Source organism: Octopus bimaculoides, chromosome 7, assembly GCF_046866305.1.
Source record: "Octopus bimaculoides isolate indiv1 chromosome 7, ASM4686630v1, whole genome shotgun sequence".
Taxonomy (NCBI): domain Eukaryota; kingdom Metazoa; phylum Mollusca; class Cephalopoda; order Octopoda; family Octopodidae; genus Octopus; species Octopus bimaculoides.
Window position 1 is genome coordinate 24,805,131 of NC_142934.1, and position 27,333 is coordinate 24,832,463.

Consider the following 27,333-nt stretch of genomic DNA (forward strand, 5'->3'; position numbering starts at 1 on the left):
TGTGAAAAAAGACGAAGCGAACTAAACAAGGGTTTTATCAAGAGTTATGTCCCTTGGCCACGAATTCCTGGAGATGCTTTTCATCTGCAAAACTTTCCAGACAATGTGTATAGACGTTATGGGATCGGTATGAAATATAATTCTTGATATAACGCTTGTTCAGTTCGTTTCGTTTCTCTCTCTATATATATATATACACACACATACATATATAGAAATACTATTATATCTAAATCTCTCAAAGAGAGACATTCAGTCACAGTTCTTTAAAGTAAAGGCTATTTTCCAACATAATGTCGCTGTCTTGAAAGGGACGATGTTACTGTTGTTTTAGCCCCAAGAAACATAGTTTCTAGTTGGCTATATGATACACTGTCCTAATATTTTTGAATATTTATGAAATTGACTTTCTATCTGTTTGTTTGTCTGTCAAGATAAAAGTAGACAGCAAATCTGCAGTTGTCTCACCCTGGTTCAGATTCGAAACTGAATCCTTCAATTCTCCTTGGGAATACGACCTATTCAAGCGGCAAAAGAAACCATGACAAATGAGTATTCCACCCAAAGTTGGAAATCGTGGGAATCGCATGACCGTGATATGTAGAACACATTATCGAAAGCGAAAATCACCAAAATGAAAAAATAAAAAAGTTACAGCGGTTTTAGCTGTGTCTAATCGCAATGTGCACCGTTTATATTTATCATTCTCTGTGTTCGAATATTACTTTCATTCAAACTGTACGCTAAAATATGACTTAACAAGAAGGATATTATGTATAAACACAGAAATGAAAGACCTATGGACAAAGTAACAAGATTGTTTCTAGTGTATAAAACTCTCTGGTGATTAGAGGCGAATTCTTTCGATACCATTATTGACACTTCCGGTATGTCAACCCCATTCATCGCCAAATCAATAAACATTGCATCTGTGTTATTTCTGTTAATTATTTTAAACTGTGTTAGTAATACCCAATCACGTCCTGAACTCGTTTATTAACCAGAAGAAAATAGAGATATTCTATAAGAAGTAGATAAAAGTTCTGCTCAATCTATCAATGTCCTCATCAATTTCAACTTCCACTACTTTAGTACATCTCTCATTATCTCATCTTATAACTACATTGTTATGTAAGTATATATAATAATTTACACAAAGTCTCTCTTATGTTTACATTCCTACTTTATCTACACTATTCCTGCTCCTTGCAAGATCTTGTTTTCTTTTATTTCTTTATTTCTTTTCTTCATTCTCTCTTCATTCATACTCTTGAGTTAAGATAGTTTCCAGGAAATATATTTGAATTTGTGTTTTTTCATCTGTTTTCTTCAACGTCGTTATTTACTCTGTGTTTACCTACTTTCGAAAAGAATACAATATACAAAAGCAAACAGGAAAAAAAAAAAAAAAAGAATTGCGAAAGAAGTGGGGGGCTTCTGTTCCGCATTATAAGTAAAGTTACTTTGCACAAACTACTCTTATACAAGTAACGGCAAGGTGTGTATTATGTCTCATGCACATTCGTCCGTCTATACGATCTGAGTTCAAAATCTGCCGAGGTCAACTTTACCTTTCATCCTTTCGAGATAAAACACATACCAGTTACACACAGGGGTCGATGTAATCGACTTAACCTTCACCCCTGAAATTGCTGGTCTTGTTCCAAGATTTGAAACCATTATGTCTCATGCACACGCACACATATAACAACAATCATCACATACACGCACATACATAATAGTCGGCGTGCAAGTGGTAGCAGCAGAATCCATCCATCATTACATACTTATACGCACTGTACTGTACAGCCAGCAGCCGCTCGCTAGAGAGAATGGTTTGGAAGTATGTATGCTTTCGCTAGTTTTTTGACCTGCCACTTCCTTGGTAGCAGCATATTCGTTTGTTCATCCGTTAAATCTTACGAAGGGCTTGCAGATTTTTATTGTCTCAAATATGGTGATCATTTTTAGTGCCTGAATTAAGGAGTTATTTTCTGACTCAAAGAATCCAAGTTTTGCTCCAGACAAGTTGGTATGTAACCTATTGCTCCAATAGTAGGTATGAAGCTAAAAATGTATCTTGAGTACTGGATTTGCAAACTTTTTGCCAGTGGTCCCTAGATATCGTCTTTCTCTTGTATTTTCCTGTCCACACTGGTGTCGCAGAGGGCAGCTGATCTCCACAAGACAGTATATATTTTCCTCTTCATCCCACAAAATATCTGCCTAGTTGTGTTTTAACTTGGTGGTTGTTTTAATTTCAAATTCTCGCAATATTCTTTTGACCTATCAGTCTCAATATAGTCAGCTTCATCTGTTGGTGTTTCCTTTTTTGTTCCAGATAGTTCTGGGCATTGCATCATACATTATGGGAAGATAGGTAGAAGGCATTTTCTTGCAGTTGACAATAATATAGTTGATGTCTTCACTCTTGGTTTTGAATAGTCTATATTTGTTGTCTGTCAATGATTTCTGCCTTTTATGCTGCAGGTACTTGGTGGGGATCTCTTGTTCTTGAATTGCATAGAAGTAGCCTTCAAAGTGAGATGTCATAAACTTGGTACTCCATGCCAAACTTTTGATAGTGTCAGTTCCTTCTACAGTTTGTGTCTTTTGTGTCAAGTAATCACTATCTTCTCAGTGAACTGGTCTGTGTTTTTATTTTGTGTTGATAGATACATTTTTGGATGCTCATTTGAGAGAGATCTGTATCAGCTCTTATTTCATACCTATCCTCATGTTCATTAGCTATTCTAATTATGTTTTGGCTTCATAGTTGGGGCAAGATAGTCACTGATTTCCTTTTTTTTGCTGCAGATGTTTCAGTGTCACAATACATGCTTCGTATGACATCAATACAGATTTAAGACCATGGCAATCATCATTGTGTGGGATGTATAACCTGTCTACGTTTCTATTGATGTTGAAGTTTCCTATAACACTGAGCAGCTTTTGTATTTCATTGACTCCTAGGGACCAGTTTAGCTGGCCAAATGTAAGCATGAGGACAGGCACTGCAAAAGTGTTGTGAGCACTTTGAGTCATCAAAAAGTTCAGATGACCATATTTTTATGTATGTATATGTGTATCTGTCTATAACTAAAAACTAGAAGCCCTTAATTATTATTCTACCATAATAAGACTCTCAATGAAGACAATCATGCAATATCAATATATGTAATAATACAAACCCTTTAACAAGTTCATAGGAATGAAGGACAACTCAGAATAATGAGGCTCTAAGATATAAAAGATTCAGACAACAAGCATATCAAATATGTATTCTCATCATCGGTGACCTAATGGATATCACTATGGTTTTGACACTATGGTTATGTGTACTTGTCTTGTGAAATTTGAGAAAATTGAGAATTATGAATTTGTCTTTTTTTTTCTACTATGTTGGGAACTCAGGTGTCAGCTGACTTTATGTCCTCTTCTAAAAATGTTTTAGAGTGTTTGTGAGGTTGACATGCTAGAGTAGCCAAACTCCCCAGTGAATCCTTGTCTGATATTTTTATTTTATAAATTTACAGCAGCCATTTGTACATCAAATAGAAATCCAGTGATATTCTTCATGGTTCATCATATTTCCAGTGATAGGATGTGTTTGTGTACTCAACTTCTAAATGTAACTTACAACAAGTTTAGAAACTTATGTTCATGCTGAAATGTTAAGTAGAAGTGATGTCGACTCAAACTTGAATCCAACTGTAACCAACAATGTTTCTGATTCTGAAGCCAAACTTTTGCAACTCCTTAAACCTATGAAGTTGAAAATTACTTCAGAATCAGTCTAGTTGTAATAGAATGTGATAATTCTGGTTTATTGTGCAAGGCTCGACTAATGCATGAATATAGACCTGACCTGCTTCTCACCTTTGGTTTGGTTGAAAATTCAGATGAATTCAGACATTGGCAAAGTTCACATCTGATATTGATGTTCTCAGGAAGCATTTCTGATGGCTCCAAAATACAAGAATAGTAGGAAAATAAATGTTTTCATTCAGTATGAAATAATGACAAAAGCACAAGAATAAATCAAGATTGCTAAGCATAATTTTAACAAGAATTTCAAACTACAATCTATAATTGAAGAAATTGAGAAGAGTAATATATATTGTTTTTACTATAACATTCTGTTTATATATATTATACATTATAATATATTGTAATTAGCTTTAATTTAACGTAAACATTAAAATGTTAAAGCAAATTATCTGTTAAAAAAAAAACATTTATTTTTCACTGTGTCCATCTGATGTCACTTTTGATTTATAATTTTGAAGTTATACTTTTTTAAAAAAGACTCTATATTTAGTATTTTGTAGTTGCAGCATCTTTCATGTGGCTTTTTCAGAATGGAGATAGTATTTGTGGTTTAGTCTCTGCTGGACTTAGTCAGTATATGTCAGTTTTAATAGATGATAAATCTGATGTCATATTTCACAGTGATTATAGTAGGTATCTATATACAGCTGTGAATGTCACTATACAAGGTCATGATATTCTATGTAATTGGTCATATATAAAAATTGAAGCAGTTTTTGAGAAGTGATTGGAAGAGATCAATTGACTTGTTTTTTAATGTTTCAGTGGTTTAAGAAGCTACTGATAAAAAGAGGGAATTACAATTGTCAGCATTCCAAACTACAATAAAGTTGGCAGTTATCTTAATAAGTGGTAACAGATTACCTGGTTGTTACTTTGGTTGAAAGTCATATATGTGTTAATATAAGCCAATAATGTTTTATCTCCTGGAATCAATTGAAATATATCTGAAGAGAAAGACAACCAAAGTTTGGGCCAAATGAAGTAATCCATTTTGTATTTATTATGCTGTAGATACTATGGAAGACATGGGGAGAAGCAGTGTTGACCGATTTCAGGAGATTGAACCTCAAAGAAATGAGAAAAAAATAAAAAAGTGGCGAGACATTATGCTGCAGAAGACCCTTCCAAACTATGTAAGCATGGAGAAATGGATATAAAATGGTAAGTGTTTTTGTTTGCCTGGGTCAGATGGAATATGTAATAATTTTAAAATGTTCTACAAATGTCCTTTTGGGCTTCAAATAGTACCCGTTGGTCACATTTCAGTTTGTTCATTTTAAGATCTGTTTGGAATGAACACACACAATTCTCACAGCCTTTATCACTACATCTCTATATCTTTTCCTTGTAAATATTTTCTGACTCTTTCTTACTATTCTAACTTTTAATACCTGCGGTCAAGTATTTTCTCCAGTAATCTTCATATTAACGCTTCATTGTCCCTTATTTCTTACATTGTCTTTTTATTTCAGGTTATCTGATAACATTGAATTAAAAATATTTTATTGAAGATTATCAACATATTTATCAACTTTTGTAAACTGAAAATAACTTCATAAAGCCATCAATCTGTTTCTACAACTTTGATTTAGTAGATGTGAAATATTTGTTTGGAATTGAGATCATGAGAAATTTCTCATTATATTTACTGGAAATTTTTTTCTACAGATTGTAAACTTAAATTTGCCATGAAATTTTAATTTTGATATATATTAAAACTCTGATATTTGGGTATATCTTTATTAATTGGAGATAGTTTCATGACACTTTTGTTGATGGGTATTAATTACAAGATTATATCCTAATAAATCTACTTGAAGTTATTTTTGTTTTTGCAGTTAAGACATCATCACACAGATAAATTAAAAAAGAAAATTATGGATGAAAAAGCAGAGCCTGAGACTATTGAATCCTGTACTCAGACACCAGAAGATATAGAAGAGGATTCATTCACTTGCGATATATGTGGGAAGTTATTCACATCAAGAAAAAATTCAATACAGCATAAGTTAATCCACTCAGACTCCAAATCATACCAATGTGATGTTTGTGGTAAAAAATTTACTATGAGTAGTTTAACTCGCCACAAACGTATTCACACTAGGAAAAAACAAAATCACTGTGATATCTGTGGTGAAAACTTTTTCACAAATGCTAGTTTATCTTCACACAAGCGTATTCACACAGGAGAGAAACCATACCACTGTGAAATCTGTGACAAATATTTCTCTCGGAAAGGTAATTTATCTACACACAAACTTATTCATGCAGAAGAGAAACCATACCATTGTAATGTCTGTAGTAAATCATTCTTCAATAGTCGTAGCTTAATTGCCCACAAACGTATTCACACAGGAGAGAAACCATACCACTGTGACAGCTGTGATAAAAAATTTCCAACAAGAGGCCATTTGTCTTACCATATACGTAGTCACACAGGAGAAAGACCCTACCGTTGTGATATCTGTGGTAAAACATTTCCTGTAAGTGGTTCTTTGTCTTACCACAAATATATTCACACAGGAGAAAGACCACATCATTGTGATATCTGTGGTGAAAAATTCACCAGAAAAAGTTCATTAAATCGCCACAAACACATTCACACAGGAGTAAGACCTTATAAATGTGAAACCTGTGGTAAAGCATTTTCTAGAAATTCTGATTTATCATGCCACAAACTTGTTCACACAGGAAAGAAACCATACCACTGTGATATCTGTGGCAAAAAGTTTTCTCAAAATAGTAATTTAACTTCCCACAAACGTATCCATACAGGAGAAGAACCATATCAGTGTGACAAATGTGATGAAACATTTTCTAGTAGTGATGATTTATCTTCCCACAAACATTTCCACAAGAAAGAAAGACCATACCAGTGTGATATCTGTGGTGAAAGATTTTCTAAGTGTACTGAATTGTCTTCCCACAAACATATTCATTCAGGAGAAAGACCGTACCACTGTGATATTTGTGGTAAAACATTTTCTAAAAGGTGTCATTTGTCTTCCCACATACGTGTTCACACAGAAGAAAAGCTATAAAACTATAATAAAACATTCTCACTAAGTGGTACTTTATCACAACTGAAATATATTCATACAGAAAATGACCACACCACTGTGATATCTATTGTGAAACTTGTACTAAAAGTGATTATTTAATTCAACCCAGATGTATCCACACAAGAGGTAGACCATCACTAAGAATCTGCAGTAGTTAGTGAATCTGTTCATATTATATTAGTGTAATAGATTTCAGCACTCAGTATCATCATCATCAATGTTTTATTATTCTTTGTTCCATACTGGTAGTCTGTCTGAGGATACAATATATTTTTTATACACACTGAATATTTGTCCTGTTGAACATATAGCTGTTGTTGCTACTGTTAACTGCTCTTAAACTTCTTTAACATCTGAACTTCCAGTCATCTTTCAGCCTGACAAAATATCCCTATATCCCATATGCTTTTGTAAATAGTATTGAATTACACCATACATGTTTATCAAGCCACAAAGGACTGGGATATTGGACTATGTTTCAACTAGTATTTTGTATATTGACATGTTGATCTTTATACTCTTGACCATTCTTCCAAGTTAGGAATTTTTTGTGCAACACTATTCTGTTGTTACAGCCAAATCATCAGTGAATAAAAGTTTCCAAAAACAATAATCTTAAACTTTGTGTTGTAGACTCAAGAACTATAGTGAATAGAAAGTGAATGAGGAAAGAAACTTAGTGCATACACAACTACATGATTTACTCACCACCTAAACTTAATTGGCCAGAAATGACTCTCACAAATCATTTATCTGTATTTAATAACCTTACTACACACATCAAACTACATACCTCAAGAACCTGTGAAAAGTGTTCTGCAAGATGACAGATTTCGAATAGAGTGTTATATTTACTTGTGGTTCTACATTGTTATACAAACACAAACTACATCTTATCCCACTGACATTATCATGTACTGTCTTGGCTAAAAAATCGATCTGTTATTTTAGACTTGGTTTATCACACAGATCTCAATTCATTGGTCTGTAAGTTAGTAGGTATAGAGTGTTGCTGAGTAAATCATTGCCAATCAGTTTTCTATTTGATGTTGTCTAGGATGTTTGTATGTGTAGAAGCACCACTGTCCTATACATGTGAGCAGTATTACAATATAAATCTTACTTTAGAGGGTGAACATCTAACCAAGACTGAAGCATTTACTAATCTTTGAGAGGAACCCTAATATTTGTAGAGTCATTTTGGCAATGTTATATATGTGGGAGTCACCATGAGAAATAAGAGTGTGACCTTGGTGTTGTAGCAACTGAAAGGTTTTCATTGAGTGTTGTTTATGAATTGAAAGGCTGAGATACATGACTGTCTCCTTGATAATTGTAATGATTGTCTTTGTGTTGTTGAAAGACACTGGGATGTCTTATTAAAGAATACTGTTGATGTCATTGTTCATGGAAAAAGTATGTGAGTTGTATGTAGCCTCTTAGTCAAAACCACTAACCCTGTCCTTCATTCTTTCTTCTGCTGAGGAGAAAAACCAATCTGAACTTCACACTCACCTATGAAGTGGGTAACCAGCTGGTTGATATCTTTCTGAAGTATATTTTTCAAATGGTAAAATCCTTAGCATCACACAAATCCAAGGGTTTGGATCCTTCCTTATTTCTTGTACCATGTTTTCCATCTTGGTATTTCCTGAAAATGATCATTGAAATTGCTTGCTATGACAATAATATCAACAAAATTGATTTTTGTGACAGCTTAAACAAAGACCTCAGAGAACCTTTCACTGTCAGTTTATCCAACTTATGGGAAGTAAAAGATCAAGGGTTTCAATGTTGTAAAACTTGATATACTTCATTGTATAATTAAAATATATTTCTACATTGAAGAAATACCAGTGGGAATATTTTAGGATCACTACTGTGATGTTAATGTCATAAACAAATATTAAAATTATACAAAATAGTATTTTATCTAAACCTCAGGCTGGGTAACAATGTACCAACTAGAACATTCCAATAATGAACCCACTGTTTTTTGGGTAAACTACCATCAAAGATGAGAAAATATATAAAATAAATACCTCATTAAAATAAAATTTTGAAATATTAACTTGTTTTCTTTTCCATAAAATGTGTGTTTTCATTTACTCTTAATGTTCTATATCTGGGTTTACTCATTAAAATAATACATTATGCTCAGACATAACTGGGTGTTTGAGAAGTTTGTTTCACAAATGTGTGGAAGTATAGGTTTTGTATAGTTGCACAGCATCTTCGGTATCTCATTTTCTATTATAACCTCAAACTAACCAATCCCTTGTGAATGGAATTGGTTGTTGGAAACTATAGAAGCCTGTCAAAACTTCATATATATATATATATATATATATATATATATATATATATATATATATATATATATATATATATATACACACACATAAACCGTCAATGGCACCTGTGCCCAGCATCGCCTTCCTGGCACTTGTACCAGATGGCATGTGTAAAGACATTCGAGTGAGATCGTTGCCAGTACCGCTGGACTGGCTCCTGTGCAGGTGGCACGTAAAATACACCATTTTGAGCGTGGCCGTTGCCAGTACCGCCTGACTGGCCTTCGTGCCGGTGGCACGTAAAAGCACCCACTACACTCTCGGAGTGGTTGGCGTTAGGAAGGGCATCCAGCTGTAGAAACTCTGCCAAATCAGATTGGAGCCTGGTGTAGCCATCTGGTTCACCAGTCCTCAGTCAAATCGTCCAACCCATGCTAGCATGGAAAGCAGACGTTAAACGACGATGATGACATACATGCATACATATAGGGGAAAATTAAGATAAACATAAGTATAAATTATTAGTTTCTATGTATATATTTACATATATAATTTATTTATTTACTAGTATACTTTTACTTTTTATCCTTAATACTTTCTTGTTCAGTCTTTTCTTCCTTTTTTTCTCTCTCCACCTCTTGCTTTCTTTCCACTCACTTCTCTAAATACTTATAAATTACCACACCATGTGCCTGACTTTAGATATTAAATCTCTATAACAGAATGTAATACTGTTTCCCTGATGATCCATTGCGTTTAGGCATCCAAATCCATTTGGAGTTGAAATAACTGCATTGGTGAAATGTTCAAAGGAGCTAAATATTTATACTAGGATTAATTTTAATTTTTCCGTCCAAATGCTCTGTATATCATAACTAGTAACCCTACCAAGGACAGTGATAGGCTAATCACAATACTGGAAACTGACTGGATAATGATAAGCTATGTGGAGCTCTATTTCATACTGTAGTAGTCATACATTGAACTGAATACAATATAATGTTTGTGTGTAGTTGTGTCTCCTTGTCCTGATATCATGTGATAATTGTAAATGAGTGTCACCAGCATGCAAGTGATGTCATTCATTTTCAATCTTTTGTAAAAAGCATGTTTGACTATAGGAAAATATTACCTTTCTTAGAAACAGATGGGTGTTAGCAACAAAAAATGCATCCAGTCCTAGAAAATCTGCCTCATTGAAATCTGTTTGACCCATGCTAGCATGAAAAAATGGATGTTAAATATCAATGATAATGATTTATTGTCATGTTGCAACCATTCTTAATGTAAAACACCTTCCAGATGTATTGGAAAACATTTTCTTATATCTTTGTTTGAAGAGTCAATTGCTACTAGAAAGAATTAACTGTTTTACAATATATTCCATATACTTTTGGAATATGACACTAGAATATTTGCACATAGAGTTTTGCATTAGTTTTCTCACATGTTACACTTTCCCCCCTATCAATATATTTTACATGTTGCACATTTCTGTATCAATAAACCACAGCATATTTCACACATGCTTTTTACTATCAATAAATTTCAGTATATTCCCCACATGTTGCACTTTTCACTATCAATCAATCAGTTTATTTCCCTGTCAACCTTTACTCTTGTATCAACATTCTTTATGATTAATGATTCTTCACATGATGCACTTTATTCAATTCTACAACTACATTTTTGTCATCTTGAGTTGATTGAGCTAGGAAGGGAAATGATGGATGATGATGAACTGGTAAAAATAAGTGTTAATTTCTATCTGTGGTGCCATGTCATTCAGCTGCATTTTTTCCTTTACTGCCACTTTCCACATCATACTGGCATGGAGCACAAAATTATGAATGTTACCTACTCTTCTTTTAGCAATAAATCCAAATTCTTTGGCTCATTCATAGTTAAATGATCCCTTTCTGTTTTGATAGCTTAAAAAGGAACCAAAGAATCTACAACTCTACGCTGAAGTCTTGGGCACATTTCCCTCGCACATGTGTTAACAACATGACTTGCGTACAGTGAGCAGGTGGCAAATTGTAATTTAAAAACAAAAATTACTTCACAAAATTCTCAACTGCCTTTCTTCTGTCTCTTTACATTGTGACTTTAAATGCCACTGCAGTCATCTTTTCCTTTCATCCCTCAAGGTGTCAATAAAGTTATGTACCAATTAAGTATTAGACCTTCCCTCCAAACTGCTGTCCTTGTGTCCAGATTCGAGAGAATTATATATAAAAAAAGCAAAATTCTGATATTTGCATTTTTAAAGGGTTTTATGAACACAAAATTTTAGTGTATCTGACGTAATCTAAATAACTTTTTTTCAGTCATGTCTACAAAAACGAGTACAAATTAGCATCCAGTTTCGTTTAAAGCCAGATGTCTGACCACCCTGATCCAACTCCAGCAAAACTTAACCAAAAACATTCCTTCTCCATTCTACCAATCACATCATTACATGAACAGATCTGAAAATACTTCTGGTCACTCCAAACCAACATGATCACTGGTTCTGGCAATATCCCTTTTATAATGTGCTGTAAAGTCAGGTACCATTTTTGCCAAGTTTTTGTCAATCTCTCAAAAGTTATATGTGAATACATGTTATAGTCTTCCCCATCAGCTTAACTCTTTTACTTTGAACAACTAAATAGTAATGGAAACAACTGTTAATAACTGCCTTCTCTAATATCGACCACAAATATGACTCCTGTAGAGCCAGAGCTACTATGGATCTGCTCTTTCATGTCACTCTCTATTTCCTTTTCCATTGAGAAAAATGACAAAGAAAAATAATGGGAAGGTACTTAATTGTATCTTATCATCAAAAATCTATCTAATCTGCCTGCCTATAGGCTTCATCCAAATACTGTCTCTTGTGTTAGACAATTCTTATTAGATGTTTGGGCACTTTGTGGCTACATGACTCAAGTTATTTTGCCTACACTTTTCCTACTGTACATTAACGATCTACTTAGTCACTTCCGACAAAGCTCATTCTCATGCAAACAATATCCCTATTCACTTTCATAAGTGGCACGTAAAAAGCACCAACTGATCGTGGCCGTTGCCAACCTCCTCTGGCCCTTGTGCCGGTGGCATGTAAAAAGCACCCACTACACTCATAGAGTGGTTGGCGTTAGGAAGGGTATCCAGTTGTAGAAACACTGCCAGATCAGACTGGAGCCTGGTGCAGCCTCCTGTCTTCCCAGACCCCGGTCGAACCATCCAACCCATGTTAGCATGGAAAACGGACATTAAACAATGATGATGATGATAATGTTATAATTACTTTGCATTACAAATAGAATAATTATATCGACATAGTTCTTTTCAAAAATCCTGCTTACTGTCTCTGTGTGTTATAGATTATTCTTAGTAGCTTTTGCCTTGTGTGTGTGTACAGAATGTTTATATTGTTGTTGAATGTGTTGGCTGGTTGTATTTCAGCATCCTCTAGTGTTGTTGAATGAACTTTGTTGGTGTCTAAGATAATATTCTCAACAATACAGATCTATAGATATCACATTAAATATGTTGGATGTAACAGCAATAGTTTGACAGTTGTCTTCAGTATGTAATCCATCAGACATAAAGAAGTGACTCTCTCAATTGTCATGTGTAACCAGTTGTCAAGTATTTATAACCAGCTAAATTCAAATCTTCTGTAGTAGAACAAGCAATTTACACAACTTCCAAACAAAGTTTCAAACTACCTAACTTACAAACTACACAGTCTTACTTAAACTTTGCATAATCAAACATAGTTAATATTGGTCAAAGGATAATTAGTAACTATTCTTTATTGTTTCAGTAAATTTATTTCATTTATGAAAGGTTTGCAGTACAAAGATCAGGAAGAATAGTGTATAATCCGAAGGCAAAAATCGAAGTACAAGAAAAAAGAAAATCCCAGTGCCATAAGGGAAATTATGCTTACTGAATATATACGAATGGAGTTGTTAGAAATGTAGTATTCCTGACAACCTAGGAATAATGAAATGTAGGCATAAGGAATGAAGTAGAGTGAAATGTATGTACAAGTAGTAGGAATAAGAAAGGGATGGAAGAAGTTCAAGGAGCTATTACATCTTTTGATAATAAGGGATTTCCTTCTTTGTACAAAATACAGACTGTATGATGAATGTGTAAGAATTGTAAAGTATGGCAGTGAGACACAGGTTCTGAATGTAGAACTGAGGCACATTAAGAAAATCAGCTGAATACAATCTGTTGAATGTGTATGTTATCTTTCATGAGAGGCAGAGCACAAATGATCTGGAAAAGTGACTGTGTATTAAAGGTGTTTGGCAATGAATGCAAGAAAGATGACAACACTGGTTTAGACATTGTATATCATACCAGGATAACATCTGCTGGATAGAAAAGAGGGTTGAGCTGATGGTAGAAGGTACTCTTGACAAAATGAATTATTCAAGACAGTCAGTCAAGTATGATGATGCTTATAGTGTAAACCTATATCAGTATGGAAAAATACATATCTTATAATTTAAATAAGTGTTTTCTATTATTTATTTCAGTCACGAAAAAGTTATAAACGATAAGTCACTAGTTCACATTGCTGTTTTGCTTAATGACCATCATACATTAGCATTTTATGGTTCATTCTGATCACACTCATCTAGTTTCTCACCTGCATGGATATGTTTGTGGATAGTTAAATTATAATTCCTAGAGTATGTTTTACCACATACATCACAGTGATATGGTTTTTCTCCTGTATGGCTGCGTTTGTGAGCAGATAAATGAGCCTTTTGAGTGAATGTTTTACTACATATATCACAATGGTAGGGTTTCTCTGCTGTATGAATATGTTTATGAACAGATAAATTATCACTGTATGAAAATCTTTTACCACAGATATCACAGTGGTATGGTTTCTCTCCAGTATGAATACGTTTGTGGAGAGATAAATTACCATTTTTAGTGAACATTTTACCACAGATATCACAGTGATATGGTTTCTCTCCTGTATGGATACGCTTGTGGGAGGACAAACTACAACTTTGAGAAAATGTTTTACCACAAATATCACAGTGATATGGTTTCTCTCCTGCATGGCTACGTATGTGGGAAGACAAACAAGCACTAACAGAAAATGTTTTACCACAAATGTTGCAGTGGTGCGGTCTTTCTCCAGTGTGAATAGTTTGTTTATGGTAAAACAAACTACCCCTGTGACAGAACGTTATACCACAAATATCACATTGGTATGGCTTCTCTCCAGTGTGGATACGTTTGTGGACAGATAAGCTAAAATTTCTAGTGAAAGATTTACCACATATATCACAGTGATATGGTTTCTCTCCTGTATGGGTACGTTTGTGGGAAGACAAACAACTAGTTTGAGAGAATGTTTTACCACAGATATCACAGTGGTATGGTTTCTTTCCTGTGTGAATAGGTTTATGGTAAATTAAACTGCCTCTGTCAGAAAATGTCTTACCACAGACATCACAATGGTATGGTTTCTCTCCTGTATGAGTGCGTTTGTGAATAGATAAAGTTACATTTTTAGAGAATGCTTGACCACAGATATCACAGAGGTATGGTTTCTCTCCTGTGTGGGTACGTTTGTGGTAAGACAAGGTACCACTTTGTGAAAATCTTTTCCCACAGATGTCACAGTGGTATGGTTTCTCTCCTGTGTGGATGTAGTTGTGAGAAGACAAACTACCACTGTGTGAAAATTTTTTACCACAAACATAACAGTGGTATGATTTTACTCCTGTGTGGATACGTTTATGGGAAAATAAACCATAACTTTGAGAAAATGTTTTATCACAGATATTACAATGATATGGTTTCTCTCCTGTGTGGATTCGTTTGTGGGAAGATAAACCACCACTTTGAGAAAATGCTTTACCACAGATATCACAATGATATGGTTTCTCTCTTGTGTGAATATGCTTGTGGAGCGATAAAGAACTCCTTGTGGTAAATCTTTTACCACAATCTTCACAGTGAAAAAGTTTGGTGACTGAGTGACATAATTTATGTTGAATTAAATTCTTTCTAGTTGAGAATATCTTGCCATAAATATCAGGAGGTTGTGATTTCTTTTTCATATTTTTCTGTGGTTGAATTGATAAATCAATATTTTCAGACTGTTTTTTCTCATTCATAACTTTCTCTTTGAATCTATCAATCAATACACACATACATATATTATATGATAGTGAGAATAGGTTTGGTTAAGAAAAACCTTAAGTGATTGCTTCGATTAACAAACTGTCTCCAGATATTTAAATTCTTACACATAAAATACATAAAACACCAGGATAAAGATTCCCAGTTTAATCTAAATCTCTAAGAATACACTTCCAGCCAATAAAGGTATATTATAGTAAACCATTTCAATTCCAAGGAAATATTCCAAATTCATTCAACCAAAAGCTATAGAAACAATTTGACATCTGCTTGAAGTTCTTTTTAGTCTTCAAAAGTTGATAAGTATGTTGATCATCTTCAGTGAAATATTTATCTCAATGTCAACAGAAAACCTGAAATAAAAACACAACATGAGGGTCAGTGAAGTGCTAACATGAAGGTTATTGGAGAGATAATACTTCACTAAAAGTTAGAACGATAAGATATTTTTGAGATGCAACTTAGAACATAAGGTCCTAAGAAATATCTCTCTTTTTGATCAAACTGCTATGGTCGCTTAAGATTGAGAGGAAACAGAGGATTACTTGCTTAACATACCGTTTAGGAGTTTCCATAGTGAAACCATATTCAACACCGTATTCATGAATTTATTTCTCTCACATGATACATGGGATCTTTTTAAAAACCTTTTTCTATTAATCAAACAAAAAATAAATGACTCTAAAAAATTTAGGCATTCTTTTGATATAGATACTTTATCCGTCATTCATTCCCAGCTGTTTTGATGGCGTATTCGGTATAATCCATAAAAAGATTTTATGTATTTATTTTTTGTTTTGATATACCACACACGCTTTGATGTTCAAGACCGACTTTCATTCTCTTGACAGCTACTGTTACCGATGCACTCACACACATACAGTCAAACACACACAGACATATACATAAATCTATTTTATGCTTATGTATTTTTTACTGTTGTTATACTTAATTTTTATGTAATTATCGTTGCCAGTGCCGCCGAACTGGCTCCTGTGCAGGTGGCACGTAAAATACACCATTTTGAGCGTGGCCGTTGCCAGTACTGCCTAACTGGCCTTCGTGCCGGTGGCACGTAAAAGCACCCACTACACTCTCGGAGTGGTTGGCGTTAGGAAGGGCATCCAGCTGTAGAAACTATGCCAAATCAAATTGGAGCCTGGTGTCGCCATCTGGTTTCACCAGTCCTCAGTCAAATCGTCCAACCCATGCTAGCATGGAAAGCGGACGTTAAACGACGATGATGATGTATGTTATTTTTCAGATATATTTTTGTAATTTTTTTGTCTTGTTTCTTGAACCTTTCATACATACATACATACATGATGGTTTCTAGAAACACACACACATTGGATGGATCGTAAAAATAAATATATAAAAAAGATGAGTGATTTTCATTTAATGCAGAGAGAAAATTGCTGACATGAGAGAGGATTGAACCCCAGACGCTGTGTGCGTTTATGTATGTATTTCAACGGCACAGCCTTGTCATACAATGTTTCACGCTGATACTGTCTGAGAATTACATTAACGGTACATGGGTTTGTGGAATACTCAGCCACTTACACGTTAATTTCGTTGAGTAGGTAATTCATTTGATCGAACCACTGAATGCTCATCGTCGAAACCGACGGAGAAACCATCGTATATGTATGTATGAAAGATTCAAGAAAAAAGACAAAAAAATATCTAAAAAATAATATACGATTCATGAAAACAATTACAGAAAAATTAAGTATAACAATAGTAAAAAAATACATAAGCATAAAACAGATTTATGTCTGTGTATGTGTGTGGATAACTGTGTGAATCTGTCTGTGTATGTGTGTGAATGACTATGTGTGTGTGTGTGACTGTATGTGTACGAGTGTGTAGGTGACAGGAGCTGTCAAGAGAATGAAAGTCGGTTTTGAATATCAAAGCGTGTGGTATATCAAAACAAAAATACATACATAAAATCTTTTTACGGATTATACCGAATACGCCATCAAAACTGCTGGGAAGGAATGACAGATAAAATATCTATATCGAAAGAATGAAAATTTTATTTTCAAACTTTTTTCCTTTAACAAAAAATTATTTATGAATTTCTTCTTCTTCGAAAGTCCCCTCCCCACCACGTCGGAAAATTTCCCCACAAATTTCTTAAAAATCGGTTCGGCACTTTTTGTTTTCATATTCGTTTAATACACATTTTTTGGCACCTATTACACGTATTTTGTTTTTTTGTTTTGGTGACCGGATATTAAAGCAAACATTGACCGATTTTTGTACAAAAGAAATGTGTAAGTTATATATGAACGGTACTTATATAACAATGTACTTACTTGTAAAATGAAATAGAGATGTTGGGGGACTTGAAATTGATGAGAGCATTGATACATTGAGCAGAACTTTGGGTCCAGATGGACTATATGTAATCTGAACCTTTCCCCCCTTATTTATTATTTTTTTTTTTTACGGAATCCCACGTTTTAGGCTATGGAGATTCCGATTCTGAAAAAAAATTTTCAAAAATCTCAATTTCAAAATTTCGATTCCCCCCCCCACTCGTTTTTTATATAGATCCACAGGGTAAACCTAACCCTAACCCTAACCCTGACCCTAATACTAGTTTTGTGAGATTTGGCTGTTATTTCTAGCATGTAAATAGCCTGCTTGGGGGGGGGGGGTTGAAATTTTTCAAACAATTTTTTTTCAGAATCGGAATCTCCATAGCCTAAAACGTGGGATTCCGTAAAAAAAAATTAATAAATAAGGTGGGGAGGTTCAGATTACATATAGTCCGTCTCTACCTTTGGTTTTTTGTTTTGGTGACCGGATGTTAAAGCAAACATTGATCGATTTTTGTACAAAAGAAATGTGTAAGTTAAATATGAACGGTACTTATATAACAATGTACTTACTTGTAAAATGAAATAGAGATGTTGGGGGACTTGAAATTGATGAGAGCATTGATACATTGAGCAGAACTTTGAACTACTTATAAGATATCTCTATTCTGCTTAACGAACAATCTCTTAAATTAATTACTTATTATTAACACTGTGAATAAATGTAAACAAAGAAATAGTATATCTACAGTGTTTATAGATTTAGAGGAGTGTGAGGTTCACATATTGGAACTGTCAGTGGTTGTGTGCGAAGAAATTACCTCTAATCAATAGAGAGCGAAGCACTTTGTTTCTACGTGAAAACTTCAAATTCTTCAGTGTTTTTTATTTAAAAACGGGGATGCACTGTACGTAACATTTACTGCATTTTTGACTTCGAGGAAAATTTTTTTTTATATATGTTCACTACCTTACAACACCTATTAATCAGCTAAGCAAATGACCTTCTCTAAATGCATTAAAAAAAGCTATAACATATTCAGAACTCACTGTTTCAGAAAATTATCTCTGTTTTCTTTAAGTACATAAAAGACAAGTTTATCTCGGGAAAAATGAGGAAGACAAAATAATGTAAATTTGCCTCTTCAGAATTACATTTGTAAAAAAAGAGTCATACGCTTCAATATCCGGATCTTTCCTGTTTGACTTTCACTTTTACTAAATTCACTTTCACTAAATTCCTTTAATTTTGTTCCACTGTCATGAAAGTTCAGGGATCTCAACCCTGGTGCGGAAAGATGCTGACGACCTACCGCACTATATAGTCGAGATTGTTATCATGATTTCAAGCCTTACATTGCCAGATATCACATTGGAAGGTAAGACCCGCGTGCCTGAAGATGTGTCAAATGCCACTGCGGAAGAGGTTTATGCTTCTCCAAGTACATCTAGTCAATCAGGTGATGACGGAGGTGGGTTAAACCCAAGTACTGGACACCTTCCTCCCGACAGTCCTAGTGTGAAAAAGAGGGGTATTCACCTACATAAGGAGTAGATCATTGCCACATGGAATGTCAGAAGAGACTCATCACGGGGAAGCTAAATGTGATAACATCTGAGATGAAGGGATGCAGAGTGAGTGTCCTCGGGCTGTTGGAACACTGGCTGAACGGTCAGGGAAGATTCACAATACAGAGTGGAGACACGGTCTTCTTCTCAGGAAGGGAGACCGGTCGAGGTAATGGAGTGGGATTTGAATAATAGTAACTGGGTCTATTTTGTAATTTTTCAGACAGAAGTAAGGTATAAGAGGAGTTAGAACAAGAGAGAAGACAGCGCTAGTTTGGTCATGTGATGCAGATGGATGCCGACAGTTCCATAAAGAAGTGCTGATCTCTCAAAGTCGATGGAACATGTAAAAAAGGGGGGGGGGGGGGTCCAGAAAGATATGGGACAAAGTACTGAAGGACGACCTCAGGACGTTGAACCTTTCAGATGAGATAAAAAGTGACCGAGATACTTGGCACCTTGCTGTACTCAAAGACCCGTACTCCACAACAGAAATATTCAGGCTGTACCCCTGGTGAAGAACACTGGCTTGCAAGAGTCCTGTGCCAGTGCCATGCATAAGCGCTTGTATGGTGCCATGTAAAAGCACGCAGAACATTCTGTAAAGTGGTTAGTTTTAGAAAGGCATCTAGCCATAGAAACCATGCTAAATTAGACTGGAGTCACTTAGCTAGAGTATACCCAGAGCGGCTCTTCCTTTTGCCGCCCCTGGACCCCACAAAAAACTACATATTGCCTACAGCCGACCTAAAAGTACCACCCCTTTGAAATTATCGCCCGGGGTGGACCGCCCCTACAGTCCCACCCCACTAGCTATTGAGTCGTTGGCCAACACATCTCTACAAATAACACACTGCGGTTTTTGCACGCCCCAATCATTCATGGCTACGAAAGCGAATTGAATGTATGAGGAGTCATATTTCCGAGTGGAGCTAGTACGAATTCTTTTTGCCGGCAATACTTCGGTTTCATTTACATCGCTGTCATCTGATTCAAAATCGCGTTCAGCAACCGGATATCTCGGCTTGATAGATTTGTCTATAGGGCCTCGCTTCGCCATCTGTAAATTAGATATAAAAATAATCAATATTGTCGCAAATATTCGAGTGTTTCTATTATTCTAGTTAAGATAATTAGTTTTTTCTTAATTTTTTTTTGTAATGGAAGGAAATATTATCCATGCATAACAATTATAATTGAATTTTTTTCTTCATTTCAATGTGCGTTAAAAAGAAAATTATTATTCTGGTATAATCTTTGGAATCTGGTGAACGCGTTATTCTTAAATTGTATTTAAAAATTAAAGTTAAAATTTTTTTTTAATGTAGTAATAATAAAGAAGTCATTTGGGTATTATTAAAGGGACACAATCACAGTACACACACATACCCAATACACTTTTCCTGATTGATTTTTTTTTCCAGCCACTTGAGAAAACGGAACAGGTAGGTAAGGAATTTAGTTAATTAAGATTTTTTGTTCTCATAATTTTTCTTAAAATACCCTTTATGGTTAATGTACTATTTTTTCTGATTTTCGTTTTCGGGTCAAGTTGTAAACATTAATCGATCAGGTGGTTATGACAGGGCCCCAAATGACAAAAGCGTAGATATCCATATGATGCTCTCTGTTCAACTTCTTGATGGTAACTGCGGGTGATCAGCCTAGTTACAAGGTTGCCAGATATCACCACTCACCAGAGCTCCACTACCTCAATTCCCCCACCCTTTTGATCTCATCACATCGCTAGAAACAACTGCCTTTCTACAAGCGCAAACACTAATATAATCTTAATACTACACCAATAAGCTCTGATCAATAGAAAATATATTGTCACATCACAAATATACTACATTTAATTACACAATCTCTACCACGGTCAGTGAGTACCACACTCTACTGGCCAGCTGGTTAGTTGTTTACTACAGTGCATAAGGCGAATTGTGCTATTGTTTTTTTTCTTTTCTGGAAACTCGCCGCGTACCGGCACTGGTCCACGGACCACCACTTCGAGTAGACATAATGAGAGTTATGCTTCCTTACATAATTGACATACGCATGCGTAGTGGGTGTGTTATCCATTTCTGTCTCGAGTCCCAACTGTTTTTATTACTCATCACAATACAAACACATTAATAACAATGTCTTTTATAAAATCATTTCCGTAAGTATAAAAAAATCAGTATTAAATTTTGGAAGCACTATAGTCGTTAGTATTGTATGCATTCGTGGGCACTACTGACTTTTTGCTGACCCAATTTTTCTTTATCTCATGATTGAAATATAAAAAGTTATTGTTTCGTTAATTACTCATATTTTCAACTCCATTCAATTACAAAAACAAATTTTTTTAAAATTAAATATGTAGAATTCTTAAATACTGATGTAGTGTAAATGTTTTTGAATACATCAGATACAGTATTTCTAAATAACTCTTTACACAAATTCGCCTAAAATCGTTTGTGTCTATTCCTTTATAAACTTGTGCGAGGGACTTTATATATATGAGGTATAGTATTGTCTTATCGACAGTTTTGAAATAACTATCACTATTTTAAAGGGAAGGAAAAGGGCTAGAAATTGGGGGTGAGGAGAGGAAGCAAAATATTAAAAAAAAGAAACTGAATTTTTTTTTTAAAACAATTCCCTCAGAATTGTAATTCAAATTGTATGATGAAATGCAGGAAGTGGTGATGTGTGGAAATCCTACCTAGTTCCTTGCTCATCTGTCGGAGACATGTAATATTCTGGTATTCCTTTTCTTAAAAATTACTTTTAACTTTAAAATGTCTAGTAAATATAAATAGTTTTACTCACAAACCACTGAATTCAGTAGCATTATTGTGAATAATAGGAGAAAAAAAGATTGAGACCCTACATATTTCGTTGTTGCTACAAACGGTTTAATACATTATAACACTATATGATATTATAACTTAACCCAATTTTTATTTCGTTATATTTTGTAAAAGTAAATTTTCAATACATTTTAAAATTTCCATCCCATTCAGAGTTGAATCTTCAGTCAAAATAGATTTTGATAACAAATGGTTATTCAGTTGTTTATATCTACAGTTTAAGCCTATTTTTCTACTGTTAAATCTCTTTGTAAGTATCCTCTATATCATACTGTTTCTCTTTTATTTCAGAATATAAAATGATACTGGTTTAACATATTTACATCAAATGCAGAATCAATATCATCTTTTAAAGACTAAACAAACCTGTCATATTCAACATATAAACCTATTTGTATTGAGACTTGATTTACAGTCTCGAACATGCACAAGATCATCATCATTTAAAGTCCATTTTCCATGATGAATTTGCATTCTAATTAAACTTGGTCAAATTTACAAAGGAGTTTCGTGAATCTTCAGATATCAACAAGAACGAGAAAAATATAGTGTTGTGTGAGGAGAAAAATTATGGAAAATGAATTATATGAAAACAAATCTAAATTTAATTCACTGTCTAACAGTATTGATTTTCCTGATTTGATGCTGAAAAAGATAAGGAAATCATCATACCATTGCGATATCTGTAAAAAGTCATTCTCTAAGAAGGGTAATCTAACTACTCACAAGCGTATTCATACAGGCGAAAAGCCATATAATTGTGATATCTGTGGTAAATCATTCTCTGAAGGCAGTAATTTAACTAAGCACAAACGCATTCATACAGGAGAGAAACCATATCATTGTGATATCTGTGGTAAATCTTTCTTTCAAAGAGGTCACTTAAGTACTCACACACTCATTCATACAGGAGAGAAGCCATACCCCTGTGATATCTGTGGTAAGTCATTCTCTGGAAAAGGAGATTTAACTAAACACAAGCGCATCCATACAGGGGAAAAGCCATATCACTGTGATATCTGTGGCAAATCATTTACTGCAAGAAGTAACTTAAATACACACAAACATATTCATACTGGAGAAAAACCATATCACTGTGATATCTGTGATATATCTTTCTCTCGTGGAAGTACTTTAACTGTACACAACCGACATATTCATACAAGAGAGCAGCCATATTGCTGTGATATATGTGGTAAATCATTCTCTGAAACAAGTCACTTAACTAGACATATACGTATTCATACAGGAGAGAAACCGTATGACTGTGATATTTGTGGTAAATCATTTTCTGCAAGGAGTAACTTAACTACTCACAGACATATTCATACCGGAGAGAAACCATATCACTGTGATATCTGTGGTATATCTTTTTCTCAGACAAGTCATTTAAATACTCACAAACATACTCACACTGGAGAGAAACCATATCAATGTGATATTTGTGATAAGTCATTCTCTCAGACAAGTCATTTAACTATTCACAAACGTATTCATACAGGAGAGAAGCCATACCAGTGTAATATCTGTGGTAAATCATTCTCTCAAAATAGTGATGTAACTAAACACAAACGCATTCACACAGGAGAAACTCTTTATCATTGTAACATCTGTGGTATACCGTTCTCTCACACTGCTGAATTAACCAAACACAAACGCATTCACAGTGAAGAAAGACCATATTATAGTGATATCTGTGGTAAATTATTCACTGTAAGCAGTAAGCTGACTAAACACAGTCACAATCACACAGGAGAGAAGCCATATCACTGTGATATTTGTGGTAGATCATTCTCTCTAACAAGTCACTTAACTGCTCACAAGCGTATCCATACAGGAGAAAAACCATTTCAGTGTGATATCTGTGGTCGGTCATTTTCTCAGACTGGTAACTTAACTAGACACAAGTATACTCATACAACTGAAAAAACATATGACTGATGTCTGTAGTCAATCATTTCTTCTAAAATGCTGCTTAACTATATGTCTGTGTATTCATTTCCAAGAGTAACGGGATGAATGTCAAAGTTTATAAAAGGACATCTATAAAACTTTTACACAAAATACTGGAAAGACCTAACTGTGATAACAACATCCCAGCACTATTTATAACCACAATATCTACATTACTGACTTTGTATAATAGATAATTGAGAATTCTCAAAAACCTGTGATAATATTGTACAATTTATCTTACAAATAGAAACATAAACCATAAAGGATAATATTTTATTGCATTGTAAGAAGTTATATATATGATGCTTAATATATTCTGGATCTTGTATACATCCATTTTTGTAGCTTATATATATATATATATTTTGGTGCGAAATTTAATGGTCTCACATGAAGGGAATGATTTGTTTATCAGGAAGATTTATACAATTTTTTTTATTTTTTTTATTTATAACCTGATTTCTTCATGATTTGATGATTAAACTGAATGTTCATTTGCAAGTGACAGTGTAACTTCATTCAATTTAATGTAAATGCTATGTGTCATAATTTGCAAATTATTATTTAACATCCATGTTCCTTACTGACATGGATTGGATGATTTGGCAGCTTATGATGTGTTCAAGGACTGCATCATACTCTACTGTCTATTTTGGCATGGTTTTTATGTCCTTCCTAACACCAACTGTGAAGGCGCAATGGCCCACTGGTTAGGGCAGCGTACTCACGGTTGGAGGATTGCGGTTTCGATTCCCAGACCGGGCGTTGTGTGTGTTTATTGAGCGAAAACACCTAAAGCTCCACGAGGCTCCGGCAGGGGATGGTGGCGAACCCTGCTGTACTCTTTCACCACAATTTTCTTTCACTCTTACTTCCTGTTTCTGTTGTGCCTGTAATTCAAAGAGTCAGCCTTGTCACACTGTGTCACACTGAATATCCCCAAGAACTATGTTAAGGGTACACGTGTCTGTGGAGTGCTCAGCCACTTGCACGTCAATTTCATGAGCAGGCTGTTCCATTGATCGGATCAACTGGAACCTTCAACATCGTAAGCGACAGAGTGCCAACAACAACAACACCAACTACTTTACAGTGTGAAATTGGGTGGTTCGTGCTACCATCACTTGTGAGAATGCAGTTGTCAAGTTTTGTAATTTGCTTAGCACAGGTATAGGAACAAGGATCAAATAGCCATAAACTGCAAATTTCTATTTCGTTGTTGCAGAGGCATAACCAACAACAGAACATATGAGAAGGGGTAACAACATCAACTATAATCTTGTGTGTCTCTATTTAATTTAATCAACTGTATCTTCGTTTTTTTTAATTGCAATATATAGAAAAAAATGGACAAATTCACATTAAACTTGTGCATGTTATGTGACTGGCTGTTTTTAATTATCTAAGCAAATGCTATACATTTGTTATATATTGATTAGACGTTCAATACATAACACTCACCACCTCAATAAAAAAGTTGATTCGTTGGGTTGCAGCTGGTACACAATGGTTTTGTGAGGAAATCCACTTCTCTTTTTTATAATATTACTAGCAGATATACCTGGTATTGCTTGAGATTGAAATGGCACAGTTTTTTATTCTTTTACTTGTTTCCACTCATAAGGCTTTGGTCAGCCCGAGGCTATAGAGTACACTTGCCCAAGGTACCACACAGTGGGACTGAACCATGTGGTTGGTAGACAAGCTACTTACTACACAGCCACATATATATATATATACATACATATATACACACATATATACATACAGACTTAGTCTGCTGTGATCAATCTACAAACAAACATATATAACATGTAAGGGTATATTTTTTTACCCTCTAAAGAAATTATGCTCAGAAATATGAATTTAATCATCATCATCATCATTTAACTGGCATCAGCAACATTCGGATGGTGCTTTTTGTGTTTATAATTGAAACACCTGTAAGGGATAATGATAATTTATTGCTGATAATAAACACTTATTAACTTCCAAATCTCCATTATCTTCATTTTCCTTTGCATGAATATAAATTACAGTTTATATACAAAATTATTATTTTAAGGAAATTTATTTCCCCCCCCCCCCCCCCAAATATCAGGTATTGAACCAGTATTTCCTTGTATGACACCATCCCTTCATAACCTCTAACTGAATTCTATATATATATATATATATATATATATACACACACACATGATATATCATATATACATATATATATATGGATTATATATATCATATATATTACATCTAGTATATATTTTATATACTGTATATATATATAGAATATGGTTTATATTATATATACTAAATATATATAGTATAATAGATACTATATATCATCATCGTTTAACGTCCGTTTTCCATGCTAGCATGGGTTGGACAATTTGACTGAGGACTGGCAAGCCAGAAGGCTGCACCAGGCTCCAATCTGATCTGGCAGAGTTTCTACAGCTGGATGCCCTTCCTAACGCCAACCACTCCGAGAGTGTAGTGGGTGCTTTTACGTGCCACTAGCACAAGGGCCAGTCACACAGTACTGGCAACGACCACGCTCAAAAAGGTGTTTTGTATGTGCCACCTGCATGGTAGCCAGTCCAGCGGCACTGGCAACGACCTTGCTTGAATGATTTTCTAACGTGCCACCAGCACAAGTGCTAGAAGGCGATGCTAGTAACGATTACGCTCAAATTGTGCTATTTGCGGGCCACTAGCATGGAAGCCAGACAGCTGCTCTGGCAATGAACATGCTCAGACAGTGCTGTTAGTGCTCCACTGGCGCAGGTGCCAGTCATCGAATATGGTTCAATTATGATTTTGATTTCAGATTTCAAATTCACTTGCCTCAACAGGTCTTCGCAAGCAGAGTTTAGTGTCCAATGAAGTAAAGATACGAATAAGTGAGCTGGCTACACTTCTGGCAGAGGTCACAGATTATGCTCTCACTTGCCTTGCCGAGTCTTCTCACATACTGCATATTTCCAAAGGTCACGGTCACTTGTTATTGCCTCAGTGAGGCCTAAAGTTCGAAGGTCGTGCTTCACCACCTCTTCACTCAAGTCTTCCTGGGTCTATCTCTTCCACAGGTTTCCCCAACTGCTAGGGTGTGGCACTTTCACAGTTATCCTCATCCATTCTTGCCACATGTCCATACCAATGCAATCGTCTCTCTTGCACACCACAACTGATGCATCTTAGGTCTAACTTTTCTCTCAAGGTACTTACACTCTGCCGAGTATGCACACTGACA

General features: G+C 34.8%; 3 protein-coding genes across 7 annotated transcripts; 2 read left to right on the plus strand and 1 right to left on the minus strand.

The window, feature by feature from the left end:
• The first annotated feature begins 16 nt into the window (after positions 1–16).
• On the plus strand, positions 17–8,967 carry LOC106872818 (uncharacterized). Of its 2 annotated transcripts, none has more exons than XM_089355858.1 (3): positions 17–127; positions 4,846–4,995; positions 5,673–8,967. In XM_089355858.1, exons 2-3 carry the CDS (start codon positions 4,993–4,995, stop codon positions 6,873–6,875), a joined length of 1,206 nt encoding a protein of 401 aa, XP_089211984.1. In that variant the 5' UTR covers positions 17–127; positions 4,846–4,992; the 3' UTR covers positions 6,876–8,967. The 2 variants fall into 2 exon arrangements, with proteins under 2 accessions (XP_089211984.1, XP_014775423.2); XM_014919937.3 differs by having other exon boundaries at positions 61–1,131.
• Positions 8,968–12,994: 4,027 nt separating this feature from the next.
• LOC106872817 (uncharacterized) lies at positions 12,995–18,507 on the minus strand. Of its 2 annotated transcripts, none has more exons than XM_014919936.3 (2): positions 18,271–18,507; positions 12,995–15,717 (listed from the first exon to the last, which is right to left on the minus strand). In XM_014919936.3, exon 2 carries the CDS (start codon positions 15,373–15,375, stop codon positions 13,810–13,812), a length of 1,566 nt encoding a protein of 521 aa, XP_014775422.2. In that variant the 5' UTR covers positions 15,376–15,717; positions 18,271–18,507; the 3' UTR covers positions 12,995–13,809. The 2 variants fall into 2 exon arrangements, with proteins under 2 accessions (XP_014775422.2, XP_089211971.1); XM_089355845.1 differs by having other exon boundaries at positions 17,692–18,507.
• A 24-nt stretch (positions 18,508–18,531) lies between these two features.
• LOC106872809 (uncharacterized) lies at positions 18,532–26,076 on the plus strand. Of its 3 annotated transcripts, none has more exons than XM_014919927.3 (2): positions 18,532–20,711; positions 22,416–26,076. In XM_014919927.3, exon 2 carries the CDS (start codon positions 22,695–22,697, stop codon positions 24,063–24,065), a length of 1,371 nt encoding a protein of 456 aa, XP_014775413.1. In that variant the 5' UTR covers positions 18,532–20,711; positions 22,416–22,694; the 3' UTR covers positions 24,066–26,076. The 3 variants fall into 3 exon arrangements, with proteins under 3 accessions (XP_014775413.1, XP_052825350.1, XP_052825349.1); XM_052969390.2 differs by having other exon boundaries at positions 18,658–20,715; XM_052969389.2 differs by lacking the exon at positions 18,532–20,711 and adding an exon at positions 20,766–21,430.
• Positions 26,077–27,333: the final 1,257 nt, after the last annotated feature.